This window comes from Canis lupus, chromosome 3 (assembly GCF_003254725.2).
Source record: "Canis lupus dingo isolate Sandy chromosome 3, ASM325472v2, whole genome shotgun sequence".
NCBI classification, from domain to species: domain Eukaryota; kingdom Metazoa; phylum Chordata; class Mammalia; order Carnivora; family Canidae; genus Canis; species Canis lupus.
In genome coordinates this window covers 52915919-52933663 of record NC_064245.1, presented here as the reverse complement: position 1 = coordinate 52933663, position 17745 = coordinate 52915919, and the positions used below count along the sequence as shown (strand labels likewise).

The 17745-nt window shown below is 48.5% G+C and overlaps 1 protein-coding gene and 2 long non-coding RNA genes across 5 annotated transcripts; 2 read left to right on the top strand and 1 right to left on the bottom strand.

Moving 5' to 3' along the window:
• Window positions 1-3268: 3268 nt before the first annotated feature.
• ARPIN (actin related protein 2/3 complex inhibitor) lies at window positions 3269-13242 on the top strand. Of its 3 annotated transcripts, none has more exons than XM_025438622.3 (6): window positions 3269-3448; window positions 4652-4727; window positions 7555-7687; window positions 10953-11159; window positions 11535-11698; window positions 12818-13242. In XM_025438622.3, the coding sequence occupies exons 1-6, from the start codon at window positions 3357-3359 to the stop codon at window positions 12824-12826; spliced, it is 681 nt and encodes a 226-aa protein (XP_025294407.1). In that variant the 5' UTR covers window positions 3269-3356; the 3' UTR covers window positions 12827-13242. The 3 variants fall into 3 exon arrangements, with proteins under 3 accessions (XP_025294407.1, XP_025294408.3, XP_025294409.1); XM_025438623.3 differs by lacking the exon at window positions 3269-3448 and adding an exon at window positions 3826-3862; XM_025438624.3 differs by lacking the exon at window positions 3269-3448 and adding an exon at window positions 3831-3886.
• On the bottom strand, window positions 4228-8007 carry LOC112654158 (uncharacterized). Its single transcript, XR_003132840.3, has 2 exons — window positions 7870-8007; window positions 4228-4664 (listed from the first exon to the last, which is right to left on the bottom strand). It is a non-coding gene; the product is annotated as an uncharacterized LOC112654158 (long non-coding RNA).
• Window positions 7694-10946, top strand: LOC125754872 (uncharacterized). The gene is made up of 3 exons (XR_007409886.1): window positions 7694-8337; window positions 10480-10593; window positions 10759-10946. It is a non-coding gene; the product is annotated as an uncharacterized LOC125754872 (long non-coding RNA).
• Window positions 13243-17745: the final 4503 nt, after the last annotated feature.

Sequence of the window (17745 nt, the reverse complement as noted above, 5' to 3'; positions counted from 1 at the left end):
AACACATTATTAGGGATCCTCAACTCTTTCCTTAAGAGGGGCTGTGGAAGTGAGGAACCCAAAGTGTTGGTTATCTCCATGTTATAATTTAAGATAGAAACATCAGTAACCTACATATAGGTATAAGAAAGTCCAACAAAGTTCTGGTCTCTTCCCCATGATGACTGGTACTCTTTAGGAGATAAATCTCAAAACCTTTAAAAAAATGTTTTCTTGGTTTTTTTAGCTTCCTGTCTTGCCGGTGCCTGGTCTACCAGTTGTGCTGATGGGGTGAAGTCACAGAGCCCAGGAAGCAAGAGATTCTCTTCTCAAGAAAGGATTTACAGCAGTGCTGTCCCATAGAAATTCCGGTAGTGATGGAAGTGTCCTTGTCTGTTATCCAAAATGGTAGCCACTAGCCACATATTGCTAGTTATTAAGCCCTTGAAATGTGGCTAGTGAGACTGAAGAACTGAATTTTACTTAGATTTAATGAATTAAAACTAAAATTAAAACAGCCACATGTGGCTAGTGGCTGCCATATAAGGCAGTGGAGATTTGAAACCATTGGAATGGGAAGTCAACACAAAAGGGAAGAAGGGGGACCGGCCACTCCAGCCACATGGCCGCAACCAACCTGGGGCTTTTTGTTTATTTTTCAAATCATTTTATTGAGGCATAATTGACATACAAATAATTGTACATATTTATTGTATACAACTTGATGAGTCTGGAGATAATTACACACCCAAAAAACCATCACCACGATCTATGCCATAAACATATCTATTGCCTCCAAAAGCTTACTACTATTATTATTTTACATGTGCAATAAGAACACTTAACCTAAGATTTACCCTCTTGGTAAATTTTTAAGTATATATATCAATATTATCTATAGGCACTACACCGTATGGTAGATCTCTAGGTCTTTTTTTTTTTTTTTTTAAGATCTCTAGGTCTTAATTCATCGTGTATACCTGAAACTTTGCACCCCTTTGACTTCTACCTCCCCATTTCCCCCTCCCCCAGCCCCTGACAACCACCATTCTATTTTCTGCTTCCACGAGTCTATTTTAGATTCCCCATGTAAATGAGATCATGCAGTATTCGTCTTCCCGTGTCTTGTTTCTTTCTCTTCCAGGTTCATCCTTATTGTTGCAAATGGCAGGACTTCCTTCCTTTTTTTTAAAGGCTGAATAATATTCCATTGTATGTATATACTACATTTTCCCCCCAGCTACCCATTGATGAACATTTAGATTGCTTCTATGTCTTGGCTATTATGAACAATGCTGCAAGGAACATGGGAGGGCAGGCATCCCTTTGAGATCCTGATTTCATTTCCTTTGGGATGTATATTCAGAAGTCTGATTGCTGGATAATATGGTAGTTCTATTTTTAATTTCTTGCGAAAGTTCCATACCTGATTTTCCACAGTGGCTGCACCAGTCTACATTCCCACCAACAGTGTATCAATAGTCCCCTTTCTCTATATCCTTGCCAATACTTTCCTTTCATCTTTTTGATACTAGCCATCCTAACAGGTGTGAGGTGATACCTCATTGTGGTTTGGGTTTGCATTTCTCTGCTGATTAGTGATGTTAAGCAGCTTTTCATGTACCTGTTGGCCATTTGTAGGTCTTTATTTTTTTTTAAGATTGTGTTTATTTATTCATGAGAGACACAGAGAGAGAGGCAAAGACACAGGCAGAGAGAGAAGCAGGCTCCCTGCAGGGAGCCCAATGCAGGACTCCATCCCAGGACCTAGGCAGACGCTCAATCACTGAGTCACCCAGGTACCCCCCATGTATGTCTTCTTTGGAGAAATATCTATTCAGTTCCTTTACCCATTTTTTGATCAGGTTATTAGGTTTTTTTGCTATTAAGTTGTAGGAGTTCCCTTAATCAGTCAGGGCGAGTTTTGAAAAGAGAAAGCCCAAAGATGATTCTGCTCAGAAGGGCTTCCCACTAGGGCTCTTGTCCTTCTCTCTCAGACTTTCTGGAACAGTCAGGTTGGCCAGACTGAGGGGGGAGGGAAGGGCTAATCCACTTGACACAAAGCCTATGACCCATGAAAATGTTTTAATTTCTTTAAAATTAGAAGAAAAAAAAGAATTTTTAGGCTGAAGAAAATGTTTTCATATATAATATTAATACATTCATTTTTATGTCAACCCACCCATAAAATATAATTAAAAATATTTTTTTAATCAAGGAAGGAGCCTTGAAAACAAAAGTGCCTAGGACCCACCAAAGTTTTAATGTGTGTGTGTGGGGGGGGGCGGGGGTAGTGTGCTGCTTTACCACTGACAGCTCATCTTCGGCTCCCAGGTATCTAAATGGCCAACTCCCCTTTTGAATGCTCCCCCCAGAGGCCACAGATGAATTCCATGAATGAATGGGTTCAAGGGTTCCTTCTCAAACGGCAGAACCAAGGCTCCCCAAGTTCCCAGGATCAAAATAAGCTCCTGAACCTAGGCTTGGAAAGTGCCTCTCTACATTGTTACATACATGGGCAAAAGGCAGTAGGGAGCTGGGGAGGGGCTCAAGAACTGTGTGGGACGGCAGAGAGGGGAAATGTTATGTTCTAGAGTGAATTTATGAATCTTTACCACCGGAGCACCTGGGGGGCTTAGTGGTTGAGCATCTGCCTTTGGCTCAGGTTGTGATCCCGGGGTTTTGGGATCAAATCCCGCATCCGGCTGTCTGCAGGGAGCCTGCTTCTCCCTCTGCTTATGGCTCTGCCTCTCTGTGTGTCTCTCAATAAATAAAATCTTAAAAAAAAAAAAAAGAATCTTTATTACCCCTCTGATACTGACCCCCTAGAGGAGGAAGCATGGGCTCCGAGAGGTTGAGAAACTTGCTCACGCTCACACAGCTGGGATTCAACCTTAATGTGTCCTTGCTCTGACGCCCAAGCCTCGACACGGATCCCAGGAACCCCTTCCACAGCCGCAGCATAATGGGCGGCTTCAGTGCTGAGCATCCCGCCATCCCAGAGGGCTGTTCCCTTTTCTTCATTCCTGCTCCCTCCAGAGCCGATCCTATTAGGATCTCTCGGCCTCAATTTCCCCTTTATGCGTGTGTTGGGGCGGGGGTCTCCGTCCAGTACCAAGAAAGAGGAGGACGCGGCTCCCCGCACTCCCCAACGCCGAGCCCCCAGCCGCGGGTCTTCCGGGAGGCCCACCTCCCCCGCGCGCGCCGTCCCGCCGCAGGAATGGGGCTCGGCCCCTTTAAATCCCGCCGGGCCGGGCCGGGCCGGGCCAGGCCGGGGCCGCGCCCTTCCTGGATCCGCCGCTGGGAAGCCGGTGCGCCCCTCCCCGCCGCCGTCCCCCGCGCTGCCCCCGCGCCCAGCCCGAGGCCCCGCGCGCGTCATGAGCCGCATCTACCACGACTGCGCCCTCCGGAACAAGGCGGTGCGGAGCGCGCGGCTCCCGGGGGCCTGGGACCCCGCCGCCCACCAGGGGTAGGCCCGCCGCCCTCTGCGCCCGCCTCCCCGACCCCGCGGGGCGCGCAGCCGGGCTCCGGGCTCCGGGCGGGAAGGCGGGACCCTGCGGCTGGAGCGCGCCCCCTAGGACACAGATCGGCGCGAGACTCCCCCTGGCCCCAGGGCCCTCCCGACGCCTCAACGGGGCTCAGAGGCTCCGGCCTTTGTCGGTCCCCGCCCCCCGGCCGCGACTCTGAGCTCCTGCCGCTTGCCTCGCCGCCGGGTCCGCAGGCCCTGGCACAGGCCGCCGCTCTTCCCGCCCCGGAAGGGAGGACGCCGTGCGGGAGCCGGACGCGGGGAACCAGCGCGGGGCGGCGGCCTGGCGTGGCCGCGGGAGGGCTCGGGGCGCGGGGGGGACGCGGGGGGGGAACAAATGGGTCATTCCATTTGCAGGTACGGACACTGACGTATTCGGAGGTGAGGCGGTGGGTAGGGCAGGTGAAGTAGGAGTTTCCATTTTGGTCCCCATCCCTTCGATCGAGTCCCCACCCCTCTCCATTTCCGTGGCTCTACAAAGGGAAGCCCCAGGTTCTGCTTTTAAAATGCAAACTAGAAGCGGGAAGCGCTGATCTAGTTCCTCTCTGAGAGGGACCCGGCGATCTTGGGCTAGTCCTAAAACTTAGGAGTTTGGGTTTACCCACATCTAAGTGGATATGAATGAGAAGAGGAATAGAAAGTGCTTTTTAACAGGTGAAAAAGGAGGATACTTTATAGCAGCTCAGACCCCTCCCTCAAATTAAAATACAAAAATAAAATCCTTTATATTGAGTAAGCATTTAATAGTTTACAAACACCTTCGCTTACATGGTCTCATGCTGTCATAATCACAGAAGCAGAATGAAATGGCTGTTACTCTGAGGCTCTACTTACAGTAACCCCTTGCAGGAGGGGCCACAGCTTGGTCTTATAGCCCCAGGGGGAACCCCCTACCCTCTGTGCAGAGCCCCAGCCTTTGGGGCCTTGGGAGGAATGGAGGCCCCCATTCCTTTGTGCTTCCCCTTTTCTTTGTGGGAAGCACAAAGAAAAGCATTGCTCAGTACCAGGCCTGCTCAGGGTCCAGGCCTGTAGGAGACACTTCTGTCCTCAGTATAGACTTTGGCTTGGGACGTTGAACTTGTAGTTGTAGTTCTTCTCTGAGGTCTGACGGAACCAGTGAATCCCTTCTTTCTCTCTCATCCCCAGGGGAGAAGGCGTCCTGCTGGAGGGAGAACTGGTAGATGTGTCTCGGCACAGCATCTTGGATGCCCATGACAAAAAGGTGAGAGGCTTCCTTGGGGACTCCCACAGGGCACTGGCTTCACGGGTCCTCACCCACCAAGGCATCTCCCTGTGCTTGGCTCTGCCAGTGCCCAGACTTGGGCAACTCACTCCTGGAGGGGTTTGTGGACAGGTAGGGGATGGGTTGAGAGACAGCAGGCCAAAGGGGCCCCTGGGTGGAAAGGGGTCAACTGAGATGGTGCTGGGCTGAGAACAGATGGCAAGGCCTGGGATCTTGCTGACAAGACAGACCAGCCCTAACCCCAAAGGCAGATTTGGGGCCGGGATTGGGAGGGTTGAGAGTAGGAAGGGGTGAGGTGATTGGTTCACTGGCTGAGGTGTTGGGTGCTACAAGGCTGGAAGGTACTCCAAAGAGGTCCTGTCACTTCTGTTTAGAGTGCTGGGAGCCTTGCTGGGTGGGCAGGATGAGTGGCTCTTTATTCTGGGAGGGCTGAGTGAGGGGGCAGATTCCTGGCTTCTGGTCTGTTGGTTCCCACTGCCCTAGGGCCTGATGGATAAGATCAGAGTGGGGTTAGCAGCATGTGGGGGGTGGGGGCGGGGGAGATCAGCAGTGATCTTCCCCTTTCTGGGTATGCCATCTGTTCTTGGGAGGTTGCATGTCCTTGGAATTCTTTTGGAATTGCATTATTTTAAATGTTCTGGTGAATTTGAGAAGGAGCCTTGAAGTTCCCCATTTGCAAAGTGGTGAATCTCTTGGCATGGGCTCGCTGGTTTTTGAACACCACTGTGTGTGGTTGAACACTTTGGAATGTTGGATTTTTATACAGCAGGTCAGTACTGTGGATCTGGAGCTCCTTTTTTTTTTTTTTAAACAGATTTTATTTATTTATTCATGAGAGACGCAGAGACATAGGCAGAGGGAGGAGCAGGCTCCCTGCCAGGAGCCTGATGTGGGACTTAATCCCAGGACCCCAGGATCACGGCCTGAGCCAAAGGCAGACACTCAACCACTAAGCCACCCAGGAGCCCCAGACCTGGAGCTCCTTGTGCAGACAGGCAGGGACACTGGGGCAGGATGCAAGTTGCTGTGTGGGGGGCCTTTGTCCAGCCTACTTGGGAAGTCTATCTGGGGGCTTCAGTTCCCACATGGGTGCCTTCTCATGCCCTTGGGGTCATGCCCTCTATCACCATCTTGGGTGTACACAGACACCTGCTGTTCTTGCTGGTGTCGCTCTCCAGAGCACTAGTTCTGAATTTCCACCCCCTTTCATATAGCGCCTGTCTACTGTGCTGACCACCTTACCTGTAAAGCTGAGCTCACCTCAGTGTCCCGGAGGCAAGCTAGAGGCCTGGTGCTACTCAGAGCCTGTTGCTGTCCTACAGCCCCAGGGAGAGCCTCTGCTCCCTCACCCCTTCCTTAGTATGCAAGTCAGCAGGGTGGACACAGCAATGCAGACACCAACCCCCCCCCGCCCCCCCCCCCCCCCCCCCCCCCCCCGCCCCGTCTGCAAAGCCTGTAGTAGTAGCTCCAGCCTAATGTAGAGTAGTTGGCCTACCTCAGTTGCCCTCAGGGCAGAGCATTCTCTTAGCCCTGCCCAAACTTGCTTTCTCTGAGTTCTCCCTTCCTAATGATAAGGCAGTAGACCTTCCAGCCAGCAGTTGGCCACAGACCTACAGACTTCCACTGTCTCTTCCTCCTCTCCCCTCTCCCCCAGGCCGGCAATGCCTGGTCCTATTGGCCTCCTACCTGGACCATCCCTTCCCCTGTCCTGCCCTTCCTCTTTCCACTGGCCTCAGATAGGCCTCAGGAACTTGGCCTGTCCTCATCACACCTCGCACCTGCCCCTCCTGCTTTCTGGCTGCTCCTAACGCTCATTCTTGCCCTGCTGCCAACTTGTTTCCTGAAAGACATCTCTGAGGATCTCACTTCTGCTCAAAAACCTTTTGAGATTCCTTCTTGTCTACCAGATAAAGTCTAAACTCCAAATACCAATTTAAGGCCCATCTCAAACTGATCCTACTTGCATTGCCAGCCTGGGCACCCATGATGGCTCTGAGCACCCTCTAGTTGTGGCTCAGACACGTATGCAGGACCTTGAATTTATTTCTTACCTGTCCCAGGCTTCTAATAGTCTCCCTACACCCTATATCTTGCAGTTGTGGGTTTCTTCACCCTTCGAGACCTTGCCTTTTATGTTTCTCCTATGAAGTGGATTCCTCTTCTTCAATCTTTGGGAGCATGTCATCCACCTACTTGGATTAGAGTAGCTGGCAAACAGCATTGACAGCACACTCCGTGTTTTACACTGGGCTTGCTCCTCTATCATCTCAGTGGACCTTTACAACATTCCTGAACATAGGATAACGTGCTATATTATCCCCTTGCCACAGGAGAAACTGAGGCTAGGAAGGATTTTTGTTTCAGGTCCCACCTATGTTGGAAGGGCACAGTCGTGGCCCTTACAATGCCCTTTCCAGGACACTTTGGCTTCTTTCACTCCTGTGTCACAGTATTTGGGGTTCTTGGTGCTTGGGTTATGGTTTTCTGTGTCTGGCTGGGTGGAGACTTTGGAGTCAGACCCAGAGTCGGCCATCTCACAGCTGTCTACATGGTTTATTAGGTGTGGCAGGTCCTGTACTAAGCACATGATTGGATTAACCCATAAATATTGATTGGAAGGGGGGCATCTGCCCAGCTTGAATATCTTTTGGAGCTGAGGTGGGATTCGGGGTGGAGGGAGAGATTGGAGATGGTTTGCAGTGGAGCCCTGTGGGGAGTGCGTGTGTTGGAGGGAACGGGGAGTGAAAAAGCCTCCTCACTCTCTCTCTCTCTCTCTCTGTCTCTCTCTCTCTCTCTCTGGCCCCAGGAGCGCTACTATGTGCTGTACATCAGGCCCAATCGCATCCATCGCCGGAAGTTTGACCCCAAGGGAAATGAAATCGAGCCCAACTTCAGCGCCACCAGGAAGGTGAACACGGGCTTCCTCATGTCATCCTACAGTAGGTATCTTCCATCCTTCCTCCCTTAGGGCCCCCCTGTGGCCTTTCTGTGTCTCTGGGTTCTCTGGGCCCCTTGGAGTGTCTTCTCAGTGTGGGTGGCCTTGAAGTGTGTGTCTGGCCTGAGGGCCCCTGGACTGGACTCTTTCCTGCTCACCATTCACTCAGGATCCCCAGTGCCCCACCTCAATCCCAAGGGCCTAACTGGCCTTCCAACTCCTGCCGATTCCCTCAGTCTGGCAGAGTCATCCAAGTACCTGGCTCTGGGGACTCACCACCTTTGTGCAGAGCCCAGGCCAGGCCCCTGGCAGCCTCCATTCTCTAGCCCAAATTCCCTTGAGATTCTGAGGCCCTTTGTGACCTCATCCATCTTTCCAATTGTGGCTCTACAAGGACCTGTTTGATGTCTGCCCCGTGGAAGGAGGTTTCGAGGTTGAAGGAGAATCCATCCATCATCCTGTCCGTATTTCAGTTGTCTGTTCGTTCTCTGAATATTTAGATTTTTTTTTCATGAGAGACATAGATAGAGAGGCAGAGACATAGGCAGAGGGAGAAGCAGGCTTCCTGCAGGGAGCCCAATGTGGGACTTGATCCCAGGACCCCAGGATCCTGACCTGAGCCAAAGGCAGACGTTCAACCACTGAGCCACCCAGGTACCCCCATTCTCTGAATATTTAATGAGCATCTGCCCTGTGCCAGGTCCTGAGCCACATGCCAAGGGTCCAGGGATGAACAACACTTAGACCTGCACTCGAGATGTCCTCAGTCTGGTAGAGGAGATGGACAGGCCGAGGACTGGAGCTGACTGAGAAGGGGCTCTGGGCCCAGGCAGGATGGTCAAGGGCTGCCCTGGAGAAGGGAACACTGTTATAGGATGCTGAAAGGAAAGTAGGAATCAGCAGGGTACTAGAGCTTGGAAGGGTGTTTCAGGAGGGGGTTGTGTGCCAAGGCATGCTGGGTGCTGGGGGCTCATGATGCAGGTGAGGAGAAGCCCTTAGGGAGGCAGGGGCCAGGTGGAGAAGGGCTCCAGAGTCGTGAGTAGTTCTAAGTAGGCAAGTAACATGAATAGAATAGTTTTTAAAAACAAGGGAGACCAGCAGGCCTGTTGGGAGCTGCGATGGCCAGAATAAGGGCCTGTCAGTGAGGATGGAGAGACTGGACAGACTCAAGACAGAGGAGGGACAGTGGCCTTGGAGTTTGGCGATGGGGAGAATGAGGAGGAATCAGGGATGACCTTGGGGTTTGGGCTTGGGTGCAGGTGTTGGGGGAAGAGTTCTGCGTGGGATGTGTGGTCACACTTCTAGGCAAAGGTCAATGTCCCCTGAGGTCTTGGAAATACAGTTCTAGAACCCAGGAAGTAGGCTGGGCTGGCAGCACATGTTGAGGAGTCATGACACATTGCTAGTACTAAAACTGTAAAAATGGATGGAGTAGCCTAGGAGGCTGTTTTCGGGAAGACCAATGATGGGAGAATAGGGAAGAAGCCCATAAGGAGCAGAAGGGACCCCTGCAGGGGGCTGAGGGAGATGGGGAGCCTATGTGTCTCTGAGGCCCAGTGAAGGTGGCACGGGGAGATATGTAGGAGGAGGTAGCAAAAGGATCAGGTGCTGCCCGAGACCCAGTAAAGTGAAGACTGCAGAGGATCCAGCAGCCTCCCAGTGAAGGGCTCCCAGTGACTCTGATTGGGGGTGATGGGCGTCTGCAGTACTCGGTATCAGAGCCAGGATTCAGGAGGGCATGAAGGAAAGATCCAGTGTAGAGAAGAAGAGCCAGGTCCGTGAGGAGGGGGAGGGTGTTAGATCAGGAGCCCAGATGGAGGAGCTGGCTCTAGGCAGGAAGGGGACATGTGGTCCTTTGAGACAAACAGAAGGGAAGGAGAGGAGGTTTCATATGCCTATGGGTAAATTGACAGGTAGATGCTGGCCAGGGACTAGTAGCCCCACCTCTGGCTTCTGTTATCTTGGGAAGTGGCGGTGAGGTGGTTCATCCGAGGGACATTGAGCAGGGTGGGGAATGAGGAGTAGGGCAATTTGAAAGCCCTTGGTGGGAGTGAGGTATCTGGGGAACCCCAGAAGCATCCCTGAAAAAGCTTGGGAGTTTTGAATGGAATCCTGATTGGAACAGGGTGTGGGCTCCATGGGTTTGATGTCTCCAGCAGAGCCCTGCCCCAGTCTCTTGGCATGGAGAGGGCACCTGCAGGACAGCCTCGGGTTGCTGAGCTGGGCTGGCTGTGCACACCTTTGTGAGATCTCAAGGCCTTGTGAGTCCTCCTGGCCCCGTGAAGCCTCACTTCTCAGTCTAGGACACTGGTCTCCCCCTCCCCAAGTCTCCAACCTGGGATCTGCAGATTTGGGACATTTTGGGGCAGGCAGATGAGGCTCTTGGAATCCTCCCTGAGCCTTGAGCTTTCCCAGGGCTGGGATGAGCAGTCCAATGGAGGGTATGGGGAGCGCCACATTTCGCTGCTCATTCCAGCAGACCCTAGCCCAGCAAGGAGACCCTAGAGCCTGGAGAGAACCCTGTCTAGTCACTGGAGACTCAACAGGGCGGCAGAAATTTATGGAGGGTTTGAATCCTGCCTCTTCCACTGACTAGCTGTATGACCTGGGGCGACTCACTTCAGCTCTCTAAGCCTTTGTTTTCTCTTGTGTAAAAAAAGGAGTAATTACAACATTTATACTCGTTGAGGGTTTACCACGTGCCAGACACTGTGCTAAGTGCTTTATGTTTGTCATTTCATTGACACCTCACGTCAGCCCTATCAGGTAGGTACCATTTTCACTTCTACTTGTCAGGCACAGAGAGAGGTTAAGTCACTTGCCCAAGCTCACGTGGCTCGCATGCAGATTTGCACCAGGCAGCCTGGTTCCAGAGCACATGCCCATTACCCCTCTGCCTGGAGTTCCTCGGTGAGTACTGGCACCATGGGGATGCAGAGCCCTACCTTTAGGTGGTTATGACTGTGTAAAACACTCAGGCCTCACCTGGTCTCCTAAAAGACCCTCTCTATGTGCTTGCTATTACAGCAGTAATGACCTCCTTCTTTTTTCTTGTCTTTTTTTTTTTTTTTAAAGATTTTTATTTATTCATGAGAAACAGAGAGAGAGAGGCAGAGACATAGGCAGAGAGAGAAGTAGGCACCCCTCAGGAAGCCTGATGTAAGACTTGATTTCAGGACCCGGGATCACCACCTAAGCCAAAGCAGATGCTCAACTACTGAACCACCCAGGTACCCCAGCAGTAATGACCTTGTGCTGTGTGCCTGCAGAGGTGGAAGCCATGGGAGACACCAACAGACTCACACCTGACATGCTGAAGGCACTGGTACAAAAGCCAGAGCTGCTTGCACTGACAGAGAGCCTTACCCCTGACCAGACAGTGGCGTTCTGGATACCTGAGTCAGAGATGGAGGCGATGGAGCTTGAGCTGGGGACTGGAGTACGGCTGAAAACTCGAGGCGATGGCCCCTTCTTGGGTGAGCAGTACTGGCCTCACATGGCCTCATGTCCCCATGGCCTGTAGAGGCTCCTCTACCCCTCCTGCTTAGAACTCAGGTGAGCGCACCAAGTCTGCTCATTCCTGCGATTTATTCCTAAGTCTCTGGACAAGTGCCCTGGGGCCAGCAGCCTAGACACTCTGAATCCTGGGGTGCCGCCCAATCCCGTGGGTTCTGTGGGTGAAGTCTCCAATCTAGGGCCTTGAGGGTCACACTCAGGGCCTCCTTGAGGGCACCCAGGCCTGAGAGAATAGTGGTATAACCCAGGCCTTGGAGACCCCAGCAGAGCAGGCCAGCCCCCACTACGTTTCCAAAATAGGGAGATGGGCCATTCAACTTCTTTCTTTCTTTCAGAGTCATTAGCCAAACTTGACGCTGGAACAGTAACCAAATGTAATTTTGCTGGTGATGGAAAGACAGGGGCATCCTGGACAGACAGCATCATGGCCCAGAAGTCTTCGGAGGGAGCCATGGCAGAGACCCGAGAGCAGGGAGACGGGGCAGAGGATGAGGAGTGGGTAGGTCAGGGGAGTTGACTGTGGAACTGGCGTCAGTATAGCTTATCTCTTGACAGGAGTTCTGGATGTATGGCCTGAGATTGGGTGTAGGACAGGGACACAGCACCATAAATTTTATGCTCCCAGCTTTAGTGGAATTCCATGGAATTCCCGAGGGTGTGTTAGCTTCAGGAAAATTCTTTTCAGGGAATGAAGGGTGGCAACCTGAGACCTTTCTTTTTAGTGGGTCAGAACTGTGCCAATCTTCAAGAAAGTCCCAAAGGTTGATAAAAGCAAGATATGGAAAGAATGGACTATGGAGGGGAAACCAATGAAACCTGATGCCATTAAATCTCTAAACATTTTCACTTCAAGTGAATACATTAGACATGTTGTGGCAGCTGAGCTGAATGAGCATTTTTTTTTCCTCCTTCATTCTGGGCTTCCTGCCCAAAGTGGCTGGAAAAATGGCTGGCTTGGTCCTTACTAGGGTTTTTTTGTTGTTGTTTTGTTTTGTTTTTGTTTTTTTTTTTTTTTTAACTTTTATTTATTTATGATAGTCACAGAGAGAGAGAGAGAGGCAGAGACACAGGCAGAGGGAGAAGCAGGCTCCATGCACCGGGAGCCCGACGTGGGATTCGATCCCGGGTCTCCAGGATCGCGCCCTGGGCCAAAGGCAGGCGCCAAACCGCTGCGCCACCCAGGGATCCCTGTTTTGTTTTGTTTTTTGCCAAAGATCAGCCCCCTACTTGATCTCCAGTCTATCCACAGTTGATATGTTTTTCTGAAGTGTATTTCACCTGAAGATTTGAGTTGATGTGAAAAGGCCCCTAATTGAACATTTAAAACAATGTCACAGAAAAATGGGCTATTTATCTAGGTGATGCAGATGATGACATTCACCAGAGAAGGCAGGGCAGGAAGTGTCTAGATTCCCATTTGTCTTAATAAAGTGAGTCTCAGAATGAAAAATAATTGGAGCTGCCAGGCCAGCTCCCTGAGCCAGCTCTAACGAGGGGAAGCCAAGGAAGGTGGCTGAGGGTGCCACTGGTACCACTCAATTGAACCCTTGTTTATCTGATGATTTATAGGAGACTTCTATGAAATGTACTCTGTTAACGCCTCTTTACTTAACCCTAGGACGACTGAAGTGAGTGGGAGTGAAGTGCCTCTGGTCCCACCAGCACTGCTGAGAGTCTCTTCCATCCACATCTACTCTAGAGCTCAAGGGAGCAGTCTGCCAAACCTTACCTGGTTCTTCCTACAGCTGCAATGGAATAACCTTTGAATAAGTGCTGCTAAAATCAAACCTAAGACCATGACATGAGCAGTAGTGCCATGCTTTGGCTCATGGAGGGGCCCTCCCTTGGTGTGAGTCTAGATCTAGACATTTCCATGGTGGCCCTTGCCCTGAATAACAGCCTTGTTTCTAGAGGTAGGAAGTGGATGAGTCCTCCAGGTCCCCACCTCTCAGACTCTACAAGGCCACATTTTGATAACAGCTTTGTTGTTATTTTTTTGTACTTTGAGAATATTTTATGAGCGAGTAAATCTCCAAAAAAGGATTCTCTGCATTGACTGGGTTCTGTTAGGTGCAAACAGTCTTCAAGCCGAGCAGTGATCCTATGAGAAGGAAGCCATGACTTTTTGATCATGAACACTGCCTTGGTAGCTAGTGTGCCCACACAGATCTGTGACCAGATGTGGAGTTGAAATCCACATGTCCTAAGAATGGGCAGAGACTTGGTGGCATGGATCCTGCTGGCCTCAGGGACAAGAGAAGAAGGTGGTAAATGAAAAAGTATTGAGTCCCCCAGTGTATCAAACACAGCACTAGGTGCTTTCCATAATAATAATTCTAGCCACTGACTGTTGAGTAATTCCTGGTGCTAGCACACGTATCTCCCACTTTTCAAAAGTTTACATTATGACACTTGGCTTTTAGGAAAGAACTACCTTAGTACTTGTTTTTTCTAACCAAAAGAAATCTGCAGTGGGTTTTCATTTTTATGAAAGAAGGGAAAAAATGAAAATAGCATTCAGCATTTGTTTTGCAGGGAGCCGTTATAGAGTCTGTATGCACCCCAAGTAGTGAGAATGTCTCCACCAGTCACCGTCCTAGGGAACTATACTCAAGCATCAAGCCTCCATAGCTTTGAACTGTGTCTGAGCATCTGTGCTTTATCTCAATTGATTTTGTGCGTGCATTAGCAAGAGCTGCCCTAAGGTTTCAGAAAAGCCTAAGAATGCTCAAAAAATTTTCCCTGTAAGTTAATGGTGATTGCTTCTCCACTGTCTCTCATTTCAGTTTACAAAAAGTTTCATAGGAATGCTGTACTTTTTTGGATAGTGGGGGAACCCATATTTGCCAAGTGCTTGCAATAGCCTACTTTAACTGTCACTTTTAACCCATGAGGTACATGTGATTCTTTTCTTTTCTTTTTTTTTTTTTTTTCATATGATTCTGAAGCTTAGAGTCTCTATCCATAGTATATGGAGGTGAGGAATTTAAACCCAGGCAGTCATATTTCAAACTCTATATTCTTTACTGGGTTATTCTGCTTCCACATGTAGACTACAGGAGAGAAAAGAGGCTTCAGAGAGGTTAAAGCAACTTGCTCAGAGTCACAGCTAATAAGTGGCACAGCCAGGATTCAAATCCAGAGCTGTCGGGATCCCTGGGTGGCGCAGCGGTTTGGCGCCTGCCTTTGGCCCGGGGCACGATCCTGGAGACCCAGGATCGAATCCCACGTCGGGCTCCCAGTGCATGGAGCCTGCTTCTCCCTCTGCCTATGTCTCTGCCTCTCTCTCTCTGTGACTATCATAAATAATAAATAAAAATAAATAAAATAAAACAAATCCAGAGCTGTCAAAAACAAAGTTCATGTTCTTCCCATCCCCACCCCCACCCCCACTGTCCTTTGCTTCCTTGGCCTACAGAAGGACATTGGACACAGGGGCCAGAGGAGTCCTGGCCCTGTGAAGTGGGGTTATATTCCTAGACTTTAGGAAACTTGCCTAACCCCTTAACTGCTGATCTGCCTAGGATGAAATTGGTCCTATTGCTGTTGGCAGTTGAGCAGGTCCTATTATGCTTCCAGAATTTATTATCATGGTTCCAATTTTCATTTACAGTCTTGCATATTGGAGGCTGGGCTTGACAATATGGCTGTGAGGGTTGGGATTCACACTTCATTGAGGCCACCTGAACTCACCAGTCACTGGACTGCACTGTTGTTGCTCTTTGTTCAGATCCCTGTGACCTCTCACCTTGACTATTACAGAAGCTGCGCCCCTGGTGTCCTGTGTCTGAATGGGGCCAGTTAGCTGTTGAGCATGCTGGGGCCTCAACCATGGGTGTGGCCAGGGAAGTGGTTAAACAGCAGGAAGACCGGAGATACTGATCTGGCGTGGAGATACCCAGTGAAGGCATCCTGCTGTCCAAAGCACTGTGGCCAAAGGATGTGACAAGGTTAGGTAGGTAGGCCACCATCCCAAAACAGGAGGCCCAGTGTGTCAGTGGGGGAAGCCCTAGGGAACAAATGGACTTGGTGTCCTGGGAGGATCGGGAAGAGATGAAAGGAGGGAGGGAGGGAGGGAGGAAGAAAGGAAGGAAGGAAAAAGCCTTTGTGGCTGGAGCTCAGAGAATGGGTGGAGTTAGAGGTTGTTGAGATGAGGCAGGAGATCAGGTATGGCATTTTTAGCATGTTAAGTATTTTAGGACTTTATCCTCAACTTCCTAGAAGCCAGTGATTCTGGGGAGAGTGATAAGATTTGATTTGTTTATACCAAAGATCACTTGACTGCAGAGAAACTGAAGGCAATGAGCCCCACTGGTAGACTGTCACAGTGAGAGGCTGGAGTGGTTTGGTGTATAGTGGCGGGAGTGGAGATGGAAAGAAATCCAGGTAGACAGAGGAGGAAAGGGACTTCCCAGCAAGACAAAAGTATCTGCCAAGCCATGGAGGTGGGGGAGTGGCTCGTTCCTTGAATTTGCAAGTTCTGTACATGGTGGTTATACCACACCTACACATAAAATTTGATAATCCTTTTTAAAAATTTTTATTTATTTATGATAGTCACAGAGAGAGAGAGAGAGAGAGAGAGAGAGAGACATAGGCAGAGGGAAAAGCAGGCTCCATGCACCGGGAGCCCAACGTGGGATTCAATCCCGGGTCTCCAGGATTGCGCCCTGGGCCAAAGGCAGGCGCTAAACCGCTGCGCCACCCAGGGATCCCTGATAATCCTTTTTCAATTAATGTTACCTAATCACTTTCCATATTGCCACACAGATTTCATAGCCATTGTTTTTTAAGATTGACTATCATTTAATTGCTCTAACATGGTCCAATTTTGGGGTAATTAATTGATTCCTCTTTAGAGCTAATATAATTAATGTGTTAGTAACTGTTTTAGATTATAAAGTTCCCTCAATATCACCCATAGAACCTCCCTGCACCCCCAAATCCCCCACCACCATATTTTTGTATTTTGTGGTCATTTCTTTAGGGACAGATTTGCAGGAGTCACATTACGGGGAGTCTAGGAGTTTTTTTTGTAAAACTCTTTTAGGTTGTCAAATTGCTTTCCAAAAGGGTTATTCTAAATTATAATTTCACCAGCACTGTAGGAGAGGACCATTTTCATGCTCCCCTTACCAGAATTGGGTGTAATAACATTTAAAGAATGATATTTGATAAGGTAAAAACAGTACTTTAAAGTTAATACTTTGTGATTAGCCTTTCCCCCCAATTAATACTGAGCTTAAGCATTTTTTTCATGTTCATTACCTAAGTATGTTTCCTCTTTGCTTACTCAGTTTCATTGCCTGTTTATATACTGAGGGAGAAAGTCTTTCAGTTATTTACATTTTATTTTATTTTATTTTATTTTATTTTTTTTAGTTATTTACATTTTAAATATAACCACTGACCATTTTAAGAAGTTCTTTTCCACTTTTAAAAAGTTAATCTTTTTACAAACAACTCTTTATATAGATATATCTATTGATTCTTTGTGATTTTTATTGCACCTAAGCTTATATTCTCTTTTCAAATGTTACTCAGTTTCAATTTCTTCCATTATCACCTGATTTTACATTTAGGTCCTTAATTAAAGTGAGACAACTAAATAGCTTATTTTCAAATTGGTAAGCAGTTATTCCAGCATATTTGTTGGATTCCTTCTCACAAGTTATGATGTGTCCTATAACACATATTAAGTTAATTTGTACCTAAATTATTATTCTATTTTAATTAGTCTCCCTATATATAGTGACAATTTGAAGCATTATAATAGGTTTTAATAGTTGGTAGAGCTAGGTCCCCTTCATTATTCTTGTTTTAGAATTTTCTTTAATATTTCTCCTCAACATTTGAAACATTTTTTCAAGTTTCAATGCATATTTATTGACTTGGGATTTTTTTTTTTTTAAATATGCTTCATGCCCAGGGTGGAGCCCAATGCAGGGCTTGAACTCACCACTCTGAGATCAAGCCCTGAGCCGAGATCAAGAGTTGGCTTAACCAACTGAGCCACCCAGGTGCCCTTGGGCTATTTTTTTTTTTTTTTTGAGTTAAAAAGTCTGGCTACAAGAGTAATACATATTAGTTTAGAAAATTCAAAAAGTGAAAACCAGAATTTCACTGTTTATTAACTTATGTACTACTCAATCATATGCCATGCATTGTTCCAAGTGCTTACAAACAGTAACTAATTTTGTGTATACAACCATCTAAGTAGAATAATTTTTTTCAAGTGGAAAAGTTTTATAGTAAAGAATAGTAGTTTTGCAGTAAAGGAAACGGATACTATGCCAGTTTTACAGATGAAGGCACTTGACCAAAGTAGGCAGTGTTGTTACAGTGACCTACGCTCAACACTTTGCGTTGCCGCCATTCCATCAGACACGATAATTATTATTAATATTTTGATAATTATTCACATTCATTCTTGCTGTCAGACTACTTTAAGTCTTTTATACAGTGGGATATCCATGTGCATACCTTGTGTGATCTTTTCACTTAGAGATACGCCATGAACACTTATCTATACCCTAAACTTTTCAC